Source organism: Leucopleurus acutus, assembly GCF_964270905.1.
Source record: "Leucopleurus acutus genome assembly, chromosome: 2".
Taxonomy (NCBI): domain Eukaryota; kingdom Metazoa; phylum Chordata; class Mammalia; order Artiodactyla; family Delphinidae; genus Leucopleurus; species Leucopleurus acutus.
The window spans coordinates 155460780-155477335 of NC_139143.1; the positions used below are offsets into that span (position 1 = coordinate 155460780).

General features: G+C 55.3%; 2 protein-coding genes across 3 annotated transcripts; one reads left to right on the top strand and one right to left on the bottom strand.

Annotated features, from left to right (window-relative positions):
* POMGNT1 (protein O-linked mannose N-acetylglucosaminyltransferase 1 (beta 1,2-)) lies at nt 1–8678 on the top strand. 2 transcript variants are annotated; one of them, XM_082832508.1, is made up of 22 exons: nt 1–79; nt 552–721; nt 1327–1441; nt 1577–1695; nt 2379–2444; nt 2535–2648; nt 3429–3576; nt 3739–3837; nt 3994–4121; nt 4466–4536; nt 4766–4841; nt 5037–5120; nt 5210–5251; nt 5461–5519; nt 5836–5908; nt 5991–6119; nt 6202–6327; nt 7251–7315; nt 7491–7535; nt 7902–8037; nt 8285–8394; nt 8494–8678. In XM_082832508.1, the coding sequence occupies exons 2-22, from the start codon at nt 602–604 to the stop codon at nt 8579–8581; spliced, it is 2013 nt and encodes a 670-aa protein (XP_082688634.1). In that variant the 5' UTR covers nt 1–79; nt 552–601; the 3' UTR covers nt 8582–8678. The 2 variants fall into 2 exon arrangements, with proteins under 2 accessions (XP_082688634.1, XP_082688635.1); XM_082832509.1 differs by having other exon boundaries at nt 3429–3546.
* Nucleotides 8679–11797: 3119 nt separating this feature from the next.
* TSPAN1 (tetraspanin 1) lies at nt 11798–15577 on the bottom strand (the record flags this gene model as incomplete). Its single annotated transcript, XM_082832823.1, has 7 exons — nt 11798–11845; nt 12033–12116; nt 12216–12371; nt 12450–12548; nt 12648–12722; nt 12935–13141; nt 15521–15577. The coding sequence occupies 7 exons, from the start codon at nt 15575–15577 to the stop codon at nt 11798–11800; spliced, it is 726 nt and encodes a 241-aa protein (XP_082688949.1).
* Between the last annotated feature and the right edge of the window lie 979 nt (nt 15578–16556).

Genomic DNA, 16556 nt, shown 5'->3' on the forward strand with positions numbered 1-16556 from the left:
GGAGGCGGAGGCCGCGGAGCGCCGGGCCGAGCAGTGCGGGCCCGAGCGGGGCCCGAGCGGGGCCCGGGCCCCCTGAGCCGTGAGTGTCTCTGGGCGGGGGTCCGGGAGGGGTGGCATGGCCGGGGCGGGTCCCCGAGTGCTGGGGCGGCCCAAGGCGCGGGAGGAGAAGAGCAGGGCCAGATAGGAGGGGGCGAGGGCGGAAGGGGGTGGAGAATGGGGGGTGGGGGGGTCGCTGCCCTTCGCTCACCCTAGGACTAGGAAGGCCTGGGGCTTGGTTCTTTTAGGGACTGATGAGCCTTGAGAGCCGATTATTTGGCCTCCAGCCTTGGGACAATGGGCAGTCCTGTCAGTTTCCCCAGCCCCAGGGGAGTTTCCAGGTGATCTGACCCCTCTGAAGGTTTCCTTTCCAGAGAAGTTGAGCCACTTTTCCCAGGTCACACAGCATGGATGCTGCAAGGATGAGTTACTGGGGGGTCCTCCTTCATCTCCCCAAGAAAGCATCAGACTTTGGGAGGAAAACTTTACCCCACATGACCCTCTGGTCTCCTCAGATTCCTGAAGGCATGGGTTGGCCAGGACAGTGGTGACCCCCCAATCCGGCATGGACGACTGGAAGCCCAGCCCCCTCATCAAGCCCTTTGGGGCTCGGAAAAAGCGGAGCTGGTATCTTACCTGGAAGTATAAACTGACCAACCAGCGGGCCCTGCGGAGATTCTGTCAGGTATAGAGGTGTCCCATACCTCCCAGGGGCTCCCTCCCAGCTTTACCCCAGCCTAGACTATGGGTACGGGAACCTACCTTGGCTGCCCCCACCCTGGAAAGAGGGTGGGAAACCTCTTTGTCTCATGTCCCAGCAGGTAGTGGGTTGGGTCCAAAGTTCTGGAATCAGAACCCAAGTACAACCTCCTAGGCTTCTGACAAACCTGAAGTTGGATCAGGAAGGCTTTGCCCAGGACCCACACCTGTCAGGCAGTCAGGGCTAGGACCCAGGTCTTCTGATCCCCAGCGTGGTTCTCTGGGACTGGCTCCATCTCTAGGAACTAATTGTGGAGGAACCAAGGGAATCAAGGCTCAAATGGAAGAATACAGGAGTTCTGGGTGGGGAGCGCCCTGATGAAGGGGGAAGGGTCAGGGGAGGGTCCCTGAAGGAGGTGGTCGTGAAACTGAACCCAGGTCTGGGGGAGTAGAGCTGGTCAGACAGAGGGAAGAGAGGCAAAACCCAGGTTCTCCCTGTGTCATCACTTCAGCCAGAGCCCTCCTTTCAGCAAGACACGCAGTGATCTTTAGGGGGTGCCCCTCTTTAGTTGTCCCCACCCCTCCCCTCAGACAGGAGCTGTGCTTTTCCTACTGGTGACCGTCATTGTCAACATCAAGTTGATCCTGGACACGCGGAGAGCAATCAGCGAGGCCAATGAAGACCCGGAGCCAGAAAAAGACTATGGTAGGACCAGACTGAGGATGGGATTGGTGGTGGAGGGGGCGTCCCCTGGGATCCTGTGGCTGAAATGATGGGCAGACCCCAAGGGGTGAGACACTGCTGGAGGGACTATCTCCATGACCTGTCACACACCCACAGATGAGGCCTTGGGCCGACTGGAGTCCCCACGGCGCAGAGGCAGTGGTCCCCGACGGGTCCTGGATGTGGAGGTATACTCAAGCCGCAGCAAAGTGTACGTAGCAGTGGACGGCACTACGGTGAGTGGGCTGGTGTCTAGTGTACGGTCACTGCATTCTACTTACGGTGTGGCCTGCTGGCTCTGGGTCCACTGCCCGAGTGGGAACTGCAGCTCTGCCAGTTTCTAGCTGTGTGACTTCGGAGGCCTCAGTTCCTCATCTGTAGACTGGGACTAATGATTTCTGCTTGTCAGGATTAAATGTAAGCTATGTGAACTGTATTACATGTAGTGGGATATTATCAAAAGGGATCAGTAGTATTAGTAGGCAGTTAATTCAGTGATTTATTTATTTCGTGGTCCCATTTATTTATTTATTTCCTGGTCCCTTCCTTGGCCTCGGTCTTGTCCCGGACACTGGGAACCTGGAGGTAGTCAGCCCTGGCCCTACTTTGAGGGGCTCCATCTGTTAGACGGTGATACCTCCAGCATGAGGCTGAGCTGGTCAAGGGCTCTAAGAGTCGTGAAAGCTGGCGGGGGGTCGGGAGTTGTTGTAGAAAGATGGGATCTCTTTTGATGGGGGTGCTATGGAGGCTTCCTGGAAGAGATGGCCTTCAGGCTGGGTTGGAAGAGAACTGTGTGAACAGAAGCAGAGGAAGGAGGGGAGGTTTTGTTTCATGCAGCTGTTTTTTTTAAGTGCCCATAAGACAGAGAGACCTCAAATGCCAGAGTGAAGAGTTTGACCTTGTCTCTGCTACCCTGTAGGTGCTGGAGGATGAGGCCCGGGAGCAGGGCCGGGGCATCCATGTCATCGTCCTCAACCAGGCCACGGTGAGGTTCTAGGGGTAGGGGACCTAGAGGGCCAAAGCTGAGCCCTCCTTGCTGGTGACACTAACTCATGAGAGGTGTGTCTCCTGCCAGGGCCATGTGATGGCAAAGCGGGTGTTTGACACGTACTCGCCTCATGAGGATGAGGCCATGGTGCTGTTCCTCAACATGGTGGCACCTGGCCGAGTGCTCATCTGCACCGTCAAGGTCAGTGACTCTGCCTTGGCCCCATTCCCAACACCCCTAGCTCCAGCCCTGCTCATGGCCCTGGGTTCTGTGCCCCTAATATGGCATAGTGGCAAGAGCCTCTGGAGGAAGGTGACCAGGTTCCAATCCTATCCTTGTCAATGGAGAGCAAGACAGAGTCCCCACCCTTATGGAGTTTACACCAATAGGGCAAGAGCAACAAAAAGCAGCCAAATAAATCTGCCATGTCAGGAAAAGATAACTTGTATGAAGAAGAAAATTAAGCAAGGGAGACAGGGTGATGGGGGTGCATTTTAGAAAGGGGAGGCCTCTGTAAGGACATGACCTGTGCACAGAAAGCTGGAGGAAGTGAGGAGTGAGCCATGTGAATATCTGGAGGAAGAGCATTCTAGATAGAAAGAATGGCAAGTGCAAAGGCCCTGAATTGGTAAGGTGCTTGGTGTGGAACAGCCAGGCTGCCAGTGGAGCTGGAGTAGAATAAGGGAGGGGAGGAGAAGGGTGGTGAGAAGAGGACAAGGAGGTAGCAGGGGACAGAGGTGCAGACTGTGTGGGATCATGTTAAGGACTAATTAGCCTAGTGACCTTGGGTGATTCTCAGAATCTGTCTAAGCCTTTAATTATCTGTGAAATGATAGTAACCACAAAGGGTGGTTGTGATAGTTTAATGAGCTAATTTAAGTAAAAGGTTTTACATGGTGCTTGACATGTAGTTAGTGTTCCCTGATGCTAGGTCTGCTGCAGCTGTGCCAGTCAGGCTGACCACCTTTTCTGGTCTCCCAGGATGAGGGCTCCTTCCACCTCAAGGACACAGCCAAGGCTCTGCTGAGGAGCCTAGGCAGCCAGGCCGGCCCTGCCCTGGGCTGGAGGGACACCTGGGCCTTCGTGGGACGAAAAGGAGGTGCCAGCACCGTAGGCCATCCGCCCTGTAGTATGAAGGGGCTGAGAGGAGCAGAACTCCAGGAGATGGGGTGGGCTGGGGGCAAATAGGAGTCGGTGGTGGTAGGCTGGATGAAAGTGGGCTGGGAGATGGGAAGAAGCTCCAGAACTGCAGCCTGGGCCCCCATTGCCCCTCATTTCTGCCCCCTGCCAGGTCCTGTCCTCGGGGAGAAACATTCTAAGTCACCTGCCCTCTCCTCCTGGGGGGATCCAGTCCTACTGAAGACGGATGTGCCGCTGAGCTCAGCTGAAGGTGGGGTTAGCGGGCGCTGGGCTCCAGGGCAGTGCCTGGGCTGGGGATAGGCATTTGGGTTCTCTTCACGGGGCTCTATTCTTGACTGGGTGCCTGGTGTTCTCCAAACCACACTGGCCTCATGCCCTCATCCTGTTGACCTCATCCCTCCCTCAGAAGCAGAGTGCCACTGGGCAGACACAGAGCTGAACCGTCGCCGCCACCGCTTCTGCAGCAAGGTCGAGGGCTATGGGAGTGTGTGCAGCTGCAAGGACCCCACACCCATCGAGTTCAGCCCTGACCCAGTGAGTGGGGCCTTGGGCAGCGAGACCCGGACTCCTTCCCAGCTTGGCAAGGGGCCCCAGGAAAGGTCCAGGTTGGGCTTTCCCTACCCCAGCCTGGGAGGGAACCAGGAGCTGAGGATTTATGCTGAGCTCTGAAAGACGGGGCATCTTGGTTGTGGGGAAGGAGCAGGCCATGTGAGCAAAGGCCTAGAGTTGGAGTTGGGCTGAGTGTGTGGAGGGGCCAGGACAGGGAAGACCCTCTGCCTTTTCCCTTGCGTCTCCCTCTCCCTCAAGACTCTTCCCCGGGTGGGGATCCCAGTTTGAAGAGAGAGTGAGGCAAGAGCTGGACACTATTTCTCCCTCAGCTCCCAGACAACAAGGTCTTCAATGTGCCTGTGGCTGTCATTGCGGGGAACCGGCCCAATTACCTGTACCGGTAAGCCTGGGAGGGGGCTGTATCCAGCACTGAACTGGAGGGTGCTCAGTGGTGGGAACCCGAGGCTCATGTACCTGCAGGGGGAACTCTTGAGGTGGGCGGAATGGAAACAGATTCTAGGTGCATTCACCTTTGGGGGTGAACATGGAGAATCTGGGCCCATCTGTAAGCACAGGGGAGTCCTGATTTGGGGGGACAAAGAGGCCTAATCCAACCCTGGGCTCCCCAGGATGCTGCGCTCTCTACTCTCAGCCCAGGGGGTGTCTCCCCAGATGATAACAGTTTTCATCGACGGCTACTATGAGGTGAGTGGAGCTTGGGGGCTTTGGGCGGAGCAGAGCGCAGGGTTGCTGCTGCTGAGTAGCAGTGATCACAGAGGACTGGCAAGGGAGACAGCCTGGGCAAGGGCCACGAAATGTGCAGAGCTTGGCGTGTCAGAGCCTGCAGGGGTGGGCAGGGGGCGGGTGGCTCACATGATGACCAGCGGCCATGTCCCTTAGGAGCCGATGGATGTGGTGGCGCTGTTTGGTCTGAGGGGCATCCAGCACACTCCCATCAGCATCAAGAACGCCCGTGTGTCTCAGGTACCGCCTAGGCAAGGATGGAAGGGGTGGACACCTGGCCCCACTGTCCACCCCAAAGCTCATGTGCCCTATTCCTACTCCCCACCCAGCACTACAAGGCCAGCCTCACTGCCACTTTCAACCTGTTTCCGGTGAGTAGTAAAGACAAAACTCTTGGACCTAGAGAGGGGAAACATGGGCATGAGTCTGGTCTTGTTATATAGCAAGCTCTTCCTCTCTCTGGGTCTCATCCTCCTGATGTGGAAAATGGGGGTAGTGCTGCCTGAGAAGTGGGATGGAGGTGGAAGAGACGGGATGAGAAAGTCCCCCTTGGGGTCATGTTGTCCCCCACCCCCTACAGGAAGCCAAGTTTGCTGTGGTTCTGGAGGAGGACCTGGACATCGCTGTGGATTTTTTCAGGTGAGGGAAGTGTCCCTCCATGCAGCTCCAAGGTGCGTAGGGCCTCTGTGCATGAGTGGGTCTCCAGGGAGGAGGGCAATGAGGGGTCTTGGAAAGCTTTCCAGAGGAAGCAAGCTCCAAAGTGGGGAAAAAGCCTGAGCAAAGGTGGGCTGGTGGGGGTTGGGGCTGGAGTAGAGAGTAGAAAGGATGAATGGAGACAGTGGGGCTCTGGGAGAAGGAGGCATGACTCTGGAGTCCCATCTCCAGTTCTTCCAGCATCACTGTGTGACTGGGTTTGTCCTTGCCCCTCCCTGAACCCCTGGACCCTGCCTCTCAGTTTCCTGAGCCAATCCATCCACCTGCTGGAGGAGGACGACAGCCTGTACTGTATCTCTGCCTGGAATGACCAGGTAGGCTGAGTGGCCAGGGGTCAGCTGCGGAGTTGGTAGAGGCCCCGAGCTAATACCTCCCATCACGGCCCCCTGTCCCCAGGGGTACGAACACACAGCTGAGGACCCAGCACTGCTGTACCGCGTGGAGACCATGCCTGGGCTGGGATGGGTGCTCAGGAAGTCCTTGTACAAGGAGGAGCTTGAGCCCAAGTGGCCCACACCGGAAAAGGTACCCTGGCAGGGTAGGGTGAGTGGGCTGAAGTCCCCTACCAGCTTGGAACCTCGTAACTCTGAGTCTTCCACGCCCCCAGCTCTGGGACTGGGATATGTGGATGCGGATGCCGGAGCAACGCCGAGGCCGAGAGTGCATCATCCCTGACATTTCCCGATCCTACCACTTTGGCATCGTTGGCCTCAACATGAATGGCTATTTCCATGTGAGTGGGAGGCAGGGGTGTTGGGGCATAGGGCACAGTGTGGTAAAAGGGGCAAGAACATGGACTCGAGCGACCCCAGCTCTGCCACTCACTAGCCATGTAGCCTTAGGGAAATTACTTCCCTTCTTTTGCCTCAGTTTCTTTATTTGTGAAATGAGGATAAAAATACTCCTACCTCATAGGGTTGTGAGGTTATGAGGTTTAAATGAGTTAATATGTATAATATGCTTTGGACTGTAAACATTATATAAGGATTAGCTGGTATTATTTTTATCATTACTATTTTTAGCACTAGACTGTGGGTGTGGGGAGCATATTTCGGCTGCCACGCACTCGTCCAGCCCAGCAAACTCTGCCCTCTCCTGTCCTTGCAAGTGCTGAGGCCTAAGCCTCAGCCTGAAGTGAACAGAGAGGGCCCCAGGTCCCCACCCCGTCATCGCTGTGTCCAAAGGGCCACTCCCCAGTTATAGCCAGGGAGGCCTTGAGACAACCCAGTGTAAAGAATGGAGAGTTTCCAGCTTGGAACCTCCTAGAAGCCAGAAGGGCCTTCAGAGGCTGATTACTACAAGACCCCCACTCATTTCCAAGAGGGACGGGGAGTGACCTCATGTCCTTCACCCTTAGTACCTTAGTCATAGCAGTTTTCTCCCTCCCAGTCCAGCCTGTCCTTGCAGGGGCCGTTCCTGGCTTCTGTGGCCCTAGAACAGCAGGCCCAGGGAGAGCCACTGGGGACAAGGACTAGCTCAGGGGTCAGTAGCATGAGATGCCAGTATGAGCATGAGCTCTCTGGCAATGGTGGAGCCAGAGGGACCTTTATAGATCTAGGACTTCATTTGTGGGCCTCGTGGATATGTGGTGGGTCAGCGGGCAGGTGTGGGCCAGACAGTGTAATGCCCTGATTTTCACCTTCACGTCCTTTCCAGGAGGCCTACTTCAAGAAGCACAAGTTCAACACGGTTCCAGGTGTCCAGCTGAGGAACGTGGACAGGTGGGGGCTGGGGACGGCCCAGGGGAGGATATTTAGGGGCCTTGATAACCAGTGCCTGACAGGCCCTACTAGCCCTGTGGTCTGTGTGTTTACCCCAGCCCTGCTGCCCCCTAATCTCCATGTCATCCCTTGAGGGGCTACTCCCTCTCCTGAGCCATTTCTTCCTCTCCTTTAGTCTGAAGAAAGAAGCGTATGAAGTGGAAGTTCACAGGCTGCTCAGGTATGGCCTAGGGCAGTGGGGTATATGAGGCAGGGGGTAAGGAGAAGTCAATGCTGGGAGTCTTGGTCCCATAATTTGTGGGGCCCACTGCAAAATGAAAACCAGGCTCCCTTGTTCAAACATTATTAAGTGGGACTTCCCTGGCAGTCCAGTGGTTAAGACTCCACACTCCCAATGCAGGGGGCACGGGTTTGATCCCTGGTTGGGGAACTAAGATCTCATGTGCCGCGGCCAAAAAATGCCAAAAAACAACAAATGTTAAGAATTCCAAGATGGCAGCAGTAGAGCAATAAAAGCACAGGGCCTGTGTGACACTCTCATGAGGTAGGCCCTGTCTTGGCCTTTCTCCCCCACTCCCTGCTGCAGTGAAGCTGAGGTTCTGGACCACAGCAAGAACCCTTGTGAAGACTCTTTCCTGCCAGACACGGAGGGCCACACCTATGTGGCCTTTATCCGAATGGAGAAGGATGATGACTTCACCACCTGGACCCAGCTTGCCAAGGTGCCTCAATACCACACCTACCCCAGGAATACCCCTCCCCAAGATACAAGGAGCCTTTCTGGAATCTTCCACCTCAGAACCTTCTCTTCATACTCTCAGAGCCTCTCTTCTAAGCCCCTTTACAAGTCCATATTCTTGAAGATGCTACCTCTTGCAAACTGAGGAGGCTGCTGAGGAGAGGGGGTTGGCCAAGGGCCCTCCCCACAGCTCTCCGACTCTTGCCTTTGCCCCACCCCACCCCCACCAGTGCCTCCATATCTGGGACCTGGATGTACGTGGCAACCACCGGGGCCTGTGGAGATTGTTTCGGAAGAGGAACCACTTTCTGGTGGTGGGGGTCCCAGCCTCCCCCTACTCGTGAGTGACTCTATTCTGTCCTTGGAAATGGAAGCCTAGTGGGGTTAGGGGACGTAGCTAATGACCTCCTTCCTATTCGTTTTCCTGTTATCTTCCCAGAATGAAGAAGCCACCATCAATCACCCCAATTTTCTTGGAGCCACCCCCAAAGGAGGAGGGAGCCCCAGGAGCTGCAGAACAGACATGAGACCTCCTCCAGGACCCTGCAGGGCTGGGTACTGTGTACCCCCAGGCAGGCTAGCCCTTCACCCAATCCTGTAGGATTTTGTAGACACTCTCAGGGGCTGGGGCTGGTTTGTTTTTAACATGAGACTTAATTACTAACTCCCAGGGGAGGGTTCCCCTGCTCCAACATCCCTGTTCCTGAGTTGGAGGTCTATTTATTTACTTCCTTGTCGGGAAAGGGCAGGATAGTACCTGGGAATCTTTGGGATCCCTGGGCAGCTGATCCTGCCCTTTGTATACTCCCTCCTCCCAGGCCTGGCTCAGAATCTAACCTATTTATTGACTGTCCTGAGGGCCTTGGAAACCGGCGGAAGCCTGTAGGGCCTTGATTTTTTTTTTGGACTGGGGTGCTGCCCTGAGGGTGGGACAGGCTCTTACTCAGGAAACTGCTGTGCCCAACCCATGGACAGGCCCAGCAGGGGCCCGCCTGCTGATGCAGACTCACTCAGAGACCCTCAGACACTGAACCAGGCCTCTTTCAGCCTCCTCTTTGTCCAGATTTCCAAAGCTGGATGAGGTGGTCATTGATTAAAAAAGGAGAAAAGCTCTGGGGATTGTCTTGTGACTGTGTGTGTGTGTGTGTGTGTGTGTGTGTGTGTGTGTGTGTGTGTGTGTGTGTGTGTGTGTGTGTGTGAGAGAGAGAGACAGACACACACAGAGACAGAGAAAGAGAGAGAGATGGGTAGGAGAGAGGATGGTCATGATGGATGATGGGTTTTCTTTACTGTCCTCCACAGGTTTATCTTCCATTTGGGGCCATTTGGCCAGCAGGGGATGCCCAAGTCTCAAACTCCAATGTTTTTACCCTAGAACAACAGAGCCTGACCTTTGCCCCACCGTACTTGGGGCTGAGCTCAGAGCGGCCACCCTATACCCCATTCCCACTGTTTAATTAACCATCAGGCTGTTTTCTGCCTAGCTCGTGTCTGGGCCAGGGCACCTGTCCCCAAAAATGGAGCAAGAGAGAGCAAAAAGGGATACCTGGGGATGGGTGGGGGGCGGTGATAGAGAGCAGGTGAGTATAGTGGAGGTGGGAAGGAAGTGGATGAGACAGAGCTGAATGGGCATCATTCAGGAAGTGAGGACTGGGCTGCCGGTGGAGACATAGGAACAAGGATGTCTATGGTCCTTAGGGTACTTTGTATGCAGACTCCATATCTGGGCATTTTTCTGGAGAAAAGCCATCATTTTCATCAGATCACCCAACCAGTGATCCAAAAAAGTCAGGAAGATCTAAGTTGGTCACGCTAGCACCAGAAAATGGATGAGATTGTCCAGAGGAAGTGGTTGAGGTAGCCCAAGGCAGAGGGCATGACATTTAAGGAATCTGTGAAGGACTTAGGTTCAAGAGAGTAAGTGTAGGACACTTGGAGAAGGGGTCTGCCTGCAGAGCCCTTGCAAAGTGAGCCTCATGAGCTCCTTATATAGAGCCTTGGCCAGGGAGGCAGGAGCTGGCTGGAGCTCTGCCCTGTCACCAGCTCTCTGCCCTTGCCTCTCCAAGCGGTGCCTGGAGCCCCGCTCGGCGATGGCACGGGTGGTGTGTGGCTTCAGTGTTTGCTGGAGGTAGAGATAGCGCTTGAGGTGCCGCAACAGCCAGGTTGAGGAACAATTAGCTCATAATGAGGTGGAGGAGGCCCACCCAGGGCAGACAAATCCCTTGTAGCCTCTATACAGGTGCCTGGGGGTGGGGTAGTGTGAGAGGCATAGAAAGGTGGTAAAGGTGGGAGGGGGCTAAGTGCTCTACCTGCCCATCCTCCCAGCAGGCTGCTGATCTGGGCCTCACAGACCAGCTCTCAGGCACTGCACTGCACTGGCTAGGTCGCAGTTCCTTTTTGGATTCACAAGGGGTGATGGATCTGGGTTGCCCTAGTAAAACCTGGGAAGAGGAATCCAGGGCTCAGAGGCAAGCAAGGAGGACTGGTTTGCCAGGCTGGGCTTCGCCTGGTAGTAGACACCATATCCTCTGGCCACAGCCTCCCATCCTAGTGCTATGTCTCCTGCAGCAGCAATCAGATCTATGTCTGGGACATTCTGGCCTAAAAGTAAATCATGTTCCCATGTCAGCCAGGATCCCACCCGGCTCTGGAGTCAGATGTCCTGGACCCACATCCAGGCTCAGCTCTTCATGGGAGGTTGTGGGCCTGGAACAAGTCACTTGGCCTTTCTAGGCCCAGTTTCTGGAACATGGGGGTGGTTAAGACTCGATAAGAGATCAAATCTCTAGAGCCCTGGGCAACCAAGACCGAGAGTAAATGAAATTCTTTCTGAAATCCCCGAAGCAGGGACAGGTCGGGGGCTGTGCCTGCATGAGAAGGGTAGGCAGCTTGGGTCCCCTGATGGGGGCTTCCGGAGGGCTTCCCAGAGCCTAAGGAATGACCCTCTTCCATCGCCCTGGCAATATTTCGGCTCTCCCTGCCCCCACTTGGGCACAAGCTTTTTATTTTCATAGCTTTCCAGCCCAGTGCTCCTACCCAGGAGAGGGCAGTTTCAGGCCAAAGTCCTCCCACATTATAGGACTGCAGACTGGCCCAGCCCCTGCTTCCCCCCTCAGTGTCCTCTTGGCCATCCTTGCTAGGCTCCCTCCCAGGCCTGGCATCCGAATGAAGGTGAGAAATAGCCACCCACCTCCATGCTACTTCCATTCTGCTACATTTCTAGGAGCCTTCTGAGTCAATAGCTCCACAGGAATCTGAGGCCTGTTGAGGCATGATGGGTCCCTCTCCTGAAGGATACACGAAAAGAGTCCAAATGGAAACATTTTAATGGGCTTTTGAGTTCTGAAGTGCTTTCTACACATCTGCCTGGTGACTGCTGATTTTGCATATGCTCGTGTTATCGGTGCAGTGTCTTTAATCCCCCCTGTGGAGTACTGGGATCACCAAGAGCACCCCACCCCCTGGCCTGAGAGGGTATCAAGGGTTTAAGAAACAGACTGGAGGAATGGGCAAGAGGATTGGCTACCTTAGAGGCTCTGAAATAGGTGGACCCCAACATCACCAATGGAAGGACAAGTCTGGCACAGGTTCAAGGGGGTGCTGCCTATTTGGCCCCAGGCCCACTCCAGCCCAAGTGGCACTGTTAGATCCTGTCTCCACGCTGATCACTGCCTCTTGGCAGTGCTGGGGTGCCTCTTCCCAGTTCCTGTATGGCAGCAGCAGTGGCGGAGGCAGAAGCCGACTTATTTCAGATTGCAGTACAGATACATGGACACAATCATGGCAGCCAGCTGATGAGAAAGGAACAGGCAGAGAGGAAGAAACATGATCAGGGTCCTTAAGCTTTAGTCCCCTGGCCCCCAGACATTCGACATGAAGTTTTGTTAGAAGTCTGTCTCTTCCAGAAAGGCCTCAGACATGGATCAAGCAGCCCTGAGCCCATGGGGATATCCTGCCCCAACCTCCTCCCCTCCTTACCTCTAAGCCCCCAATTCCAGCTGCCACACCACCCACGGTAACTGCATTGGTTCTGATGTCATACAGAAGCTGATTGAAGCAACCCTTGGAGGGGAGAGAGCATCTATAGTCAGCAGCTGCCCCCACTCACATTCAGCTCTCCGGGGCCATTAAAGCAGCCCAACCTCCCAGGCCAACCTATACCTCTACTTTCTGGTTCTGGGCCTCGACACTAGTGCAGGGTTCCACAAATGTGCCATTGTCACGGTCCAAGCAACAGTATGGGGGAAAGACGTTGTTCTCTTTTACATAGGGAGAGTCATCAAAATCTGTGTAGTTGGTGAAGCCACAGCACTTGAGCTGAAGAGGAGGAGAAGAGATGGTCAGTGGGGCCTGCTTATTTCTCCTCACCCCCAAGTCTCCCCCAGCCCACCTTACCCCTTCCATGGTGGAGTTCCACACTTGGGTGAAGTCTTTTTGGGAACCGTACTCTTTCTTGATGGTGGGCACTACCATCAACGTCAGGAAGTTCTCAGCCTGGGTGGGGAAAGTCAGTGTTTAGGGCCTGGTAGGGAGGGTGGCCATTCGCAGTGCTTTGCCCAGTTGTTCCCCCCTTGCCCCATCCCCGCTCCTCACCATTGTGGTGTACACCAAGGCAACCACAGCAGCTGCAACCTCAGCAATGAAGATGACGAGGAGGATGAAGAAGAACTGAGTGGAGAACAGGGATCTTGAGTTTTAGGGAGAGACAGTCCCTCATGCATTCCTTGCCCTAACCCACCCCCACATGAAAACAAGTCAGGGGCCCCACTGGCTGAGGCCCCTGGAGTCCAGAGCGGGGCTTGGGGATCCCCAGGGCCTGGTGTCAAGGGTGAGGGACCCTGGGTCTCGGTTACGGGCCTGTGGAGCTGGGTTTGACACACCATCATGAGGGCACACTTGTTCTCAGTCTGAGCACCATAGCAGCCCAGGAAACCAAGAGTGAGGAGCACAGCGCCAGCTGCGATGAGGAAGTAGCCCACGTTGACAAACTGCATGGCACTGGATGATAGTGGCCCGAAGATCTTCATGAAGGATGTTCCGTCGACGGACACCCAGATGCCCACTGCCAACAGGGCCACACCACACAGCTGGAGACAGAGAGGCAGGCCTTGAAACAGTGCCGTCAAGCAGCTCCCTACCACGCAACTGAGTGAGGGAGATGGGAGACGAGAAACTTCCCCCTTTATTGACTATGGAGTCTAAAAACTCATCCTGTAGGGAGGAAAAACATCCTTTAGAGCCAGAAAGATGGGAGCTGGAACATCCATAGCCAGCACCAGGCTGCACACCTAGGCAGATATAAATGGGATCAGGGATTCCAGAAATAGCTGAAGGGTGGGGGGAGGGGCAAGGCTTTCCCTCTCTGTTGCCAGGGTCATGCCACATAGCTAGGGGTGAAAAAAGTAGGTGAACATCCCCCCCAGCAGCTTCCCCCTCCCCCCCCGCCCCCCTCTCCATCCCCCTCTCCAGGTGTCTGGAACGACTGTCCTCTGATAGGTGGAAACAGAGGGGTGGGAGCCTTGAGCAGTCTCCACAGTCACCATAGCAACAGAGGCATGGCTGAGGTTTACACCTGCTCCCAACATTGGAGAGGGCGGTGGTGAGAAGGGATACCCACCCCAAGGCCCCATTTGGCTCCCCTCCAGAACCAGCCTAGACTTGTCCTTGCCACCCAAGTGGAAACTGAGGCACCAGAGAGGAGGTACAGCCAGAGCTCTTAGGGGATCTCTGGCTCAACCCCCAGCTCAGAGGGAATCCTGAAGCCTAGACTGGGGAGGAGGGCACTGCCCATTTCCCACAGCTTAGAGCAAAGCCTTGCTGATCCAGAGCTTCAGTGGATAAATCAGCCTGACACTGCCTAGGTAAGTGTCCAGTCCCTACTTCCCGGCTATGGAAACTGAGGCTAGAACCAGGAGTGAGGTGGCAGATGGTGGGTGGATCCCAGGCATGTTTGCCCAAGGACAGAAAGCTGGGCTTTTAGCCTACAGGGTCAAATTTCAAGGAGTCTGAGGCCTGCCCTGCCCAGTCTGGCGAGGCAAGGGCAACAGAAGCAGAAACCAAACCAGATTTGCCTTTAACCCCCTCGGGCCAGAGCCCCTGCTCTCCAAATCCCTGCAGTCCTGTTGCCTTCTTCAGATACATGGATAAAGTCTAGTTCCCTGAAACCAGAGGAAGCCCAAGGCACAGACCACATCGGAGTCAGAGTTTACTCCCCCCCAGCCCAATTCCTCCAAATTCATCTATACTTCATGTCTCCATTTCCTCCCCTTTCACTCACCCTAACCCACTCTCATGTGGCTCCAAGGTCTCTGGTGACATGTGCTTAGTCATGGGTGGGTCCTCTTTGACCTCCCCGATACCTTGCTCGCTCTCCTGGTTTGCTTTCTGCTGCTCTTTCTTCGTTTGCTTCCTGGTGGCCATTTCCCTGTTTATCCCTTGTAAGCTGAGTTTCCTGGAGTTCACTCTCCCTGAGTGCTCTCACCCCTCCCATGGCTTCAACAATCACCTATGGGCACATGACTTTCAAATATCCTGAGCTGCAACCCCACTGGGTACACAGCTGCCTGTGAGATATCCCCCAGGTTGTTCTTGCCAGAGACGTGGTCATCATCTCCAAGATGATGTCTCCCTTGCCCCTTCTTCCATCCCTTAGCCACCATCCAAGGGCTTTGTCCTTTGTCCATTCTGTCCATTTCTGCCCATCTCTAGGGTTCATGCCTCATTGCTCAGCTTCCTCAAACATGCCCTATATAATCTGTTCCTGGTTTTCTGAACAATATCTGATTTCATTGCCTTTGGGCCTTTCTGCATGCTTTACCAACCCCCTCACTCAGTGCAAATTCATAGCCTCAGCTATTTCCTCCTAGAAGTCTTCTCTGACCAGGCAGGGTTCAAGCCCCTCCTATGGACCCCTGTGCTAAGACCATGTATACTATGTCAAAACTGTCTGCCTATCTGACCGGCTGGACCTGAGATCCCCAAGGGCAGAGAAAGGGCTTGCTTACCTGTCACCCCAGCACTCAGCACAGGGTCTTAGGCAATGTGTTTGTTGAATGAATAAGGGCTGCTTGCAGCTGACACTCTGCTCCGATGTCTCTGGGCCTTCTGTGCTTTTGGTTCCCCGTCATACAGAGGCCACTGAATTTCCTTCCACACGAGGTGACCTTGGGCAAACCCCTTCCCCTCACTGGGGCCCCAGCCTGTTAGCCTACTCTGCCCTGCTGTAAGCCTGCCTGAGCTGAAGCTTCCTGGAAGGGAGAGGATGCCCCTAACCTTCTCCACCCCAACTGTGTGGCAGCCAGGCTGCTACTGGGACCAGGACTCAGCATTTGGGGAGACTTCTGCACCTCCTCAACTTGCAGGAAGAATCTGGGCATAGCAGTCTCCTCTTCCCCAGTTCGGGCTCTGCTCAGGTTAAGACCTACTCCTATAGGGAACCCCAAAGAGCCCATAACCCCCACACTTACAAAGATGAGCATATTGAAGAGGATCATCATGGTCTTAATGAAGTTGAAGCACTGCATGGTGGCTCCTGGGAGGCAGATGTGTGTGTTAGGACCTTGCTCCCTGCCCCCACCCCCAACCTGGGCTGACACACCAGACTCCAGCATCCTGGACTCCTATAACCACCAAGCTTTTCCTGCATCTGGACTCTGACACCTCAGGACTTTTCCCAATTGCCATCCTGACGCTCCTATCCCTCTGTACTGCCCAGGCCTTCTACCAACACCTGGAACTCTGAAATCCTAACATCCCAGGTTCCTCTACTGGCACCCCAAGCCTGACTCCCACGCTACAGGGTCACTCCATGCCCTTCGCTGGCACCTGTGTATCCTGGGCTTTCCACTCCCCCCGAAACCAATCCTAGACTCTTCCAAGACCCTCCCCATGGCCCTTCCAGCTCCCCAAACCTGTTTCCAGATTGATTTCACTTCACGGGATAGTCTCTATCCTATGCCATCACCTGTTCAGGGTTCTTGGTAGTGAGTTCTGAAAGAGGGATCTGCTGAGGCTCCAGAGGGAACTGCAGCTCCGGGGAACTGCCACTGAGTGGGCAGGCGGGGAGACGGAGCTGGCTCTCACACAGCACTGCTCACCTGTGGGCGGGCCAGGTGCTTTAAAGGCCTCCTTCTGCCCGCCCGCCTACCCCACACGCAGCCCGTCTGCCTCCTCCAGCGCCTGCTGCCCCCCTGCTGCCTGGCGCTCCGTCCTCACAGCCCCAGCCGCCTCGGGGCTCCTCCTGGCAACGCCAGCCATGGGCAACGCCCCTCCTGACCTGAAGGAGAGAGAGGTCTGGGGGTGGGCAAGTGGCCTCCCAGAGCTGTGTGCCCTCCACCACGGCAGCGCGCAGGCGCCTCCTACCCTGCATCTGCTGATACTGTCGGACACACCCTGCATGCTCGAGGCACGCACATCTGCCCAAGCTGTATATTCAGACACACACACACAAACACCTCCTCGTGCTCTCGAATGCACACTCACACACGCACACACACACTCTGA

What these genes read in the sequence shown, in the direction of transcription:
- POMGNT1 (XM_082832508.1), top strand. Translation starts at nt 602, where the DNA reads ATGGACGACTGGAAGCCCAGCCCCCTCATCAAGCCCTTTGGGGCTCGG. An exon ending in CGGCCCAATTACCTGTACCG is followed by an intron (nt 4,537 to 4,765) that starts GTAAGCCTGGGA and finishes TGGGCTCCCCAG; the next exon opens with GATGCTGCGCTCTCTACTCT. An exon ending in TCATCGACGGCTACTATGAG is followed by an intron (nt 4,842 to 5,036) that starts GTGAGTGGAGCT and finishes CATGTCCCTTAG; the next exon opens with GAGCCGATGGATGTGGTGGC.